Raw genomic sequence first — 7,733 nt, 5'->3', positions numbered from 1 at the left:
TATATATATTCCCCTTTTTTTTCTCATTTCCCCCACCCTAGTTCTTTCCTTTTGAACAATTTCTTCCTCTTTCACAATATCTATTGTGCCTTTTGGATCTTATTTACTCTGTCTATTTCTTATACTACGGAGACAATATGATGTTTATACATGTGAGTCTGATTTATTTCAATTAAGAGTATGGTCTTTAGTTTTATTCATGTAGCTATAAAAGCCTCAAGCTCATCTTTTTTATACTTGGATATATTTGATTTTATAAAAATACCACATCTTTTTTATGCATTCCTCACTTGATGGGCATTTGGGTTGTTTCCAAGATTTAGCTATGACAAATTGTGCTGCTGACAACATCGGTGTACATATATCACTGTGGTGTGATGTTTTCAATTCTCCTGGGGAAATACTCAATGGAAATAGCTATATTGGGATCTCTAATCCTAATTTTTTGAGGAGTCTCCTCATTGATTTCCATAGTAGTTTTACCAGTCTGCACTGCCACCAACAGTGGAGAAGTGTTCCTTTTCCCAACAACCCCTTCAGCGTTTATTATTGGTTGACTTCTTGATGGTAGCTTCTTTTTGGGAAGAGATGGAATCTCAGTGTTGTTTTAATTTGCATTTCTCAAAAGACTACAGATGTTGAACATTTTTCCATGTATTCATTTTTCATTTATATTTCTTCATCAGAGAAGTGTGTGATATTTCATTTTGCTTTGAGTTTTGTATGACTGTTGTCTCCTTATATATTACCTTAAAGTGTAGTAACTTAATGGTCACTGAGGGTTTTGGTGCCCGTTATCTTGGAGCCTGAGTCACCTCCCTCCTTAGGCTGCACCATGACCCACCTGGTTCTAAATGCCCTCCTTGATCCCCATCTATAGTGCCAACTCCTCATACCTGGCCTGGGCCCAAATGCCACCTTTCTGAAGACACTTAGTCTGATTACATGGGCTCAATTGCAGTAGTTCTAGGTCACTCTCTATTCCAGCACTCTGGGATACTAACATGGGAAACTAACCACTTATGTGAATTCACTGTAGTGTCCAGGACCTTCACTGACTGACATACATATGCTGGTAGGGCTTGGACCTCTCTTGTTCCCATCGATGTCTACTATGCCTGAAAAGGATGTAACACTAATTGGGTCCTCTGAAATATTTGCTGACCCATCCCTGCCTTTACCTTTGGAAATGACATTCTCCTGCACCACAGGAGGACACCTGAGGTGGGGTCTCTAGGGGCTTCTGAGAAGGAAGAGTGCTCATAAGGAAAGGATCCTTGGATGGGATGTGTTCTCATTTAATTTTCAATATGCTTCCATGTACCCATATGTATTTGTAAGCACACGCACATTCATTTGCATATTTACAAACATCCATATATGCAAACATTTACCCATCCATTCACCTCAATCATTCATCTCTTCAAACCACAAACACTGTAGCTAAGTACTGAGAGCCCACTGACAGAGATACTGGCAATTTTCCCTGCACCCTTGGAGTCCACATTCTAGGTTGGGGAAAACAGACAAGAAAAGCTAACAAAGAAGGACCAAGAATGCCTCTGACTCTTACAGGGACAACAGAGATATTTAACAAGAGTGGTGACAACAGTGGAGACAATGGTCCAGAGCAGCCAGAGTTTCAGATAAGATGTTGGGTGTGACCCATGCAGGTAGTGATGCGGCCTTTTTTTTTTTTTTCTTCACCCTTTAAGATGGAACCCACAACCTCATTCTTGTTAGGTAAGCTCCCTATCACTGAGATACACACCCAACAGTGTAAGCAGCTTTCCAGGCTAAGTGAGATGCAAGCACGGACACAGTTGCAGGAAGTAGAGCTCCTCCAGAAGTGAAGAAGGTGGTAAGAGAAAGTGGATATGGACCTGCATAGCTGAGAACAATGTATGGGTTTGAAGCCACTGTGACAAAAGCATTAGTCTTGTGCCCATGAGTGTGAGTGGGAGAGAAGTGAATAGCCATTGTGCAGTCAAGAGCCCAAACTATCATATGATATCCTATCAACTGAGGTGAGCCCCTAACCTTCTCTCTATGTACTCATAATGCAGCATTGAATGCTGATTCCTTGACTCACCCTATAAGCTTCTCCTTGGATCTTGACAAAATTCTGTCTATCTGGTGGCCCCTTTTTCTCTCCAGTACCATACGGAAGCTTCTTACCCAGGCTACCCAAAATTGCGCCTCCTCCATGATAGAAGATAAAGCCTCGACAGGAACTGGAGGACATTGCCTTGGGCTGGAACAGCCTCACAGGGATTGTTCCGAAGTGCAGGTCAGTCACCACCACTTTAGGGTCCTGATGCCTTGTGAATATTTTGTCTTGTATGAGCTGAATAAATCTGAACAGAGAGCAAATTCTCAACTTTTCTAGTACATTCCCCTGTTGGAGACAAAAGGAAGAAGATCAGATGGAGGGGAGGTCAAGATTTGGAAGGCAGGTCCCACTCAAATTACAACTTCTGAGGCTTCTTATGCCTCTCTTTTTATTTCCTGAATGTTTAGCCCACTCATTGCATTTCTGTGTGCTCTGTGTTGTGTTCATGTAGGTAACTTGGCTCTTATATTTGTCTCCTCCATGCTTCATGTTGAAATTTCTTTCCTATTATAATAGTGTTAAGAGAAAAACTTTACTGATGTGATCGCCTAAATGGATCAAGTTCCCTATGATGTGAATTCAGGTGAGTTATCCCTGAATTGGCACTTGCCAAAATAATGAGTTCTACCAAGTTCCAAACTCAAGTGTGCTTGTCTTTCTGCCAAGGGATGAAGCAAGATGCCATGCCACACCCATTGCTAGTGCCCTGCTCCTTGGCCTTCCCATTTCCACAACTTTGAGCCAAACAAATCCTCTTGTTTAGAAAATACCTCCTCTGTAGCACGGTTAGAACTTTACATGAGCATCAGTTTGCCAAAGTGGCAGCTGAATGTGTGTCACAGTGGAAAAAATACAGTAAAGAAAGTCAAGCACGCAAGGCATTTGATCAATGTTCTTGCTCTCTGATTCCCTGCTGGGCTCTACCCAGCCAAAAATAGCAAAGCATCTTGGTCACCTGCTTCAGCACTCATTGCTGCCCATGCAAATCTCTGAGATGGAGGGTCCTGAAACTGTGTTAAAATTCAGTAAAAAAGTGTAATGTGACCCTTTGGGGGCTTGGGTTGGGAGCTGAGAAAGGAGTGTAAAGACAGCAAATGACTAGATATGACATGTGATCAAAAATACTGTGTGCGTGTATACATTTTTAAAGTTTTACAATAGTAAGAAAATTTGATACTTCAGAATACTTACCCTTACTTTACATTTATCCTATTATGCTTGCCTCTTTCTGAAACAGTTCTGGAAGTATTCTTTCATGAGTGTCTTGAGTTTTGCTATTGTGTCTGTTTTGGGATCCTGAACTGATTCAAATGGTTTAATTGTCCTGGTCTTTTTTACTTTGGCGAAGGGCCAGAAGTCCCAGAGTGCCATCTAGTGAAAAGATGGGTGAGGACATTCCCATAAGAGTTCACGAGGCTGCTTCTCTTGGTTGGCACTGCACAGCAACATGCATTGTGCTTTTGATCACACCATGTAAAGACATTCACAGAAGAGGACTTCTCAATGTGCTTACAAAAGTGATAAAAATGATGACATTAAGAAGTACAGAGTAGATGGGCACCCAGGCCAGGAGTGTGTGTAGGACATTCAGTGCCCACAGGATTTTACGCCAGCAGGCGCCAGGCCTGCTGGGTGTGGGGGACCTTCCACACGCTCACTGAAACCTTGTCCACCAGACAGGGCTGGTGTGAAACAGTACAGCAGAACTCCCTGCAGAGACACAAGGGGTGAGACCCACCCAACTAATTCAGGAGCAGAATATCTTTCCAGAGGGGCTCAGCAGGTCCACTTCAGCAGGCAGCAGCAGGAAGGAGCAGAACACAGTAGCCAAACCCAAACCAGGTGCTCCTGGATGAGTTTGAACTTGGTAGATCTGGAACTGGTAAGCTGAGACACTTTGTTAGACCCAGATCTATGAGAAAATTCTTTCTCTTTCTCTCTTCATTGAGAGGGGGTGCAATAGGTAACTGGGGTGACTAATATGCCTGGAAGACTACAGATACAAAAGGAGAGGTGATCAGACAGAACTTAGGGGAACTAATTTAAGTACAAGTTATCTATCAATCTAATAGCTGCTTAGCTATACAGTAATCTAAAAGGCAAACTCACTAGACAGAAAAGTTTGTCAACTGCTACCCATTATTAGTGTTGCTAAATATAGATCTGTAAATACAGAACTGTAACTGTCTTAATGACATAATCTTTCTTGGGTAATAATATCAGTACATGCTAATGTAATAACTGCACCAAAGCTCAGAAGACAGTGATATAAAATGACAAAGAGAAGGAGCAAAATGCAGTCTCAGGCTTCAAGCTCACCTAGAACAAATGCAAGAGATGCCAGCATAGAAGAAACTGGAAATCACACACCTGAAATCTCTGAAATAATAGCGTCTGAGGTAAAGAAACAATTGCAGAAAGGTATAGAGTAAATCAGATCAGAAACAATCTCTGAAGTAAAACCAGAAATGATCACTATAATGAAAGAATTACTAAGTGCTTCTAAAGAAGATGCTAATTAAAAAAATAGAGAGCAATAGAAAAATGATGGAATTCTTTAATGAGCAATATAGGAAAGAAATAGAATGCATGAAGTACATTCTAAGAGATACACAGAAAATTGAAACCTCAATCACAAGCCCGCAAAACTATTTGAATGAAAGTGAAAATAAACTCTCAGAACTTGAAGATGCCATTGCAATTAGTGAAAAGATAAGAAAAGATCTCTTAAAAACAACTAGGATGCAGGAAAAATAATTCTTTTTATTTAAATTAATTTTGTTGATAAAGAAATAGCAATGAGATAGTTTCAAAAAGGTTAGTAGGACAGTGACAATAATCAACACATAGCATATTGTTGTCTTTGTAGTAGTCATCATAGTACAAGGTGCAGACATGATATCTTGTCTAAACAATATTAGTACAAATCTTTCTTCTCATTTCACTAAGAGAAAGTATATATATATATATATATATATATATATATATATGTACAAAGAGGTTCTTCATTTATATCCCCTCTTTTTGGTTTAGTTTTCTTAGACATGGGTATTCCAATTGAATTCAAACATTGAAGGTGCATGAATTCAGCAAAATAAACCAATATAATACAGTAGTCAATAACAGTAGTGGTTTATCTGCAGAACTGGCAGTGTCAGAAGTTGTTGACTTCAGCCTTTTACAACTCAGCATATTAATATGGCTTAACTTTTTATACCTTAGTGTTCAAACTTTTCTTCTGGATGGTTAAGACCAAGATAAAGCAAGACCTATATAACAAAATATGTAACTTTTGTATCTGACAAGGTCAGTCAAATCCCCTCAGGATTTACCCTGCAACATTGTACAGAAGTTTGTAGGTCTTTTGCCAGTGTCAGTCATCTGGAGGAGTCACGACCACTGCTTGGCCAAATTGCTCTCTAGATGACTCTCCTTAGGCAAACTCTACATCGTTGATCACTTTCTTCTGTGGTCCCCTAATTTCCTTGAACAGAAACTTTGGGACATCACTGAGTTACAGGATGTTACAGTGCAGATTCTCTTATGTCTTCAGTCCTCACTGACCTTGAAGGACTAGTGCCAAAATCTTGGCTATTCTTGTAGCCCTTTTTTCCCTAACTTTTTGTTCTACAAACTTCAGTTGTTAACCTTACAGAAGAGAAGCTTAATGATGTTATAAACCCTATAACATAGGCAGTTGAGCTTAACATCTCTATCTGTCTGAATATCAAATGCCTTAGACATAATGTAGAACAGGTATTTTCCAACAATCGCTGATTTGCTAAACTTTAAATCTTTATACAATGTGAAAAAAATAAAAAATACAAAATATAAAAATAAACATTTACACATTTTTACATGGAAATTTAGAAATCCATATACAACATTGTAGCAGGACAGTCCTATGACATTATTTTCTTGCCTTTTGTCTTATCATATCATCTTTTTTTTTTAAAAAAAGAAACATTTACTTCAGAGACAGTAGAGCAGTAATTGATATGCTATTAGAAGCAGTATGCACCCAGAAGACCTGAATGACAGGCATTCCAAGCATGTCCCTAGTATTACACATTGCTATCCTCAGTGCATTTGCTTAGTTCACAGATATCACCATATATAGTTAGTCAGGGTGAGAATTCTACTCGTTAACTGCTAGTTTCAAACTCCTGATGGAGATTCTCAGAACGATTGCCTTAACCATCTTGTGGATATAAATGCATGGTTTTGCCCCTGCCATTTTTCCTAGATTTTTCTCCTTGCCCTCTCTTTGTCATTTATCCCAAAAGTTCTTGCTTTTCATTTAGTTGTGTTATATGTTTCAAATTTTATTTCTTCTTTTGAGTGCTTATACTAGGTAGACTATATGATAGTTATACATGTGGGTCTGGTTTCTTTCACTTATGAGTAAATATTCAAGTTGCATAAATTTAGGAAAATATAATTCAACATCTGCAAGGTGATGCAAGGTGAACAATGTAAGACGAATAGGCATCAGTGAAAAAGAAAAATATGGGCAGAAATGAAATAAAAAGAATAAGAGAAGAAGTAAGAGCAGAAAACTTCCCAAATATGGGAAAATAATCTGACATTCAGGAAGCTGAAGCATATAGAAATCCAACTATGATCAACTCAATTAAAACCAGACCTAGAATATAAAAATCAAGATCCCAGAAATCCAGCACAAGAACAGTATACTAAAAGTAGTGAGAGAAATAAAAAGATCATATGTAAAGGAAAACCCATCAAAATACCGGCAGACTTCTCTTCACAAAACATCCAAGTTAAAAAAGAGTATGAAGCAAAGTACTTCAAGTCCTCCAAGAAAACAAATTCCAGCCCAGACTGCTATACTCTGAAAAAATCTCTTTCAAGCTTGATGGAGAGGTGAAATACTTTCGTGGCAAAGACCAAATAAAAAATTTCTTGATGACAATGCCAACCCTACAGAAACTACTAAAGGATACTATGGAGGGAACAAAATGACCACAACTCCATGAATGAGAATGGAAAGAACCCACCAAATAGGGCAAACAATTAAACACAGGAGAAAAAAGGATATACAACAGCAGGTAAATAACATGTCAATCATAAGTTAACATATCTCAATTATAACCATCAATGTAAATGAACTCAATCATCAATTAAGAGAAATAGACTGACACAGTGGATTAGGAAACAAAATCCAACAATATGCTGTATACAAGCAACACACTTACCTCATAAAGAAATTCACAGAAGGCAGTCAAAGGATGGAAAACAATACTGCATGCCTCAGCACCTCAGAAAAAAAGCAGGGGTAGAAATTCTGTTTGCAGACAGTCTGAGTTTCAAACCAAGAATGATCAAACAAAATAAAGAAGGCAACTACATACTGGTTAGGGGAAAAATACGAGAGGAAGAGGTAACACTCATGAATATGTATGCAGCAAACACAGGAGCACCCAACTATGTAAGACAAATCTTAATAGACATGAAAAATCAAATATCCAATACTACAATCTTAACAAGAGGCCTTAACACCCCCTTATCCCAAAAAGATAGGTCAAGAAGCCAAAAAATTAGCAAAGCAGTAGCAGAACTGAGCCAGAACTTGGAAAAAATGGACTTAGTGGACATACAC

The 7,733-nt window shown here is 38.6% G+C and overlaps 1 protein-coding gene across 1 annotated transcript in view; it reads right to left on the bottom strand.

The window, feature by feature from the left end:
- LOC101564319 (arylacetamide deacetylase-like 4) overlaps positions 1–7,733 on the bottom strand; it is a 27,213-nt gene that overhangs the window by 8,258 nt on the left and 11,222 nt on the right. The window contains exon 2 of the mRNA XM_004647954.1: positions 2,179–2,398. Within this exon, the coding sequence (XP_004648011.1) occupies positions 2,179–2,398 (220 nt within the window). The remainder of the gene's footprint in view (positions 1–2,178; positions 2,399–7,733) is intronic.

This window comes from Octodon degus, unplaced genomic scaffold, assembly GCF_000260255.1.
Source record: "Octodon degus isolate 3935 unplaced genomic scaffold, OctDeg1.0 scaffold00343, whole genome shotgun sequence".
Lineage (NCBI taxonomy): Eukaryota > Metazoa > Chordata > Mammalia > Rodentia > Octodontidae > Octodon > Octodon degus.
The sequence above is the reverse complement of the archived record's forward strand: the minus strand, read 5'-3'. Positions and strand labels throughout refer to the sequence as shown.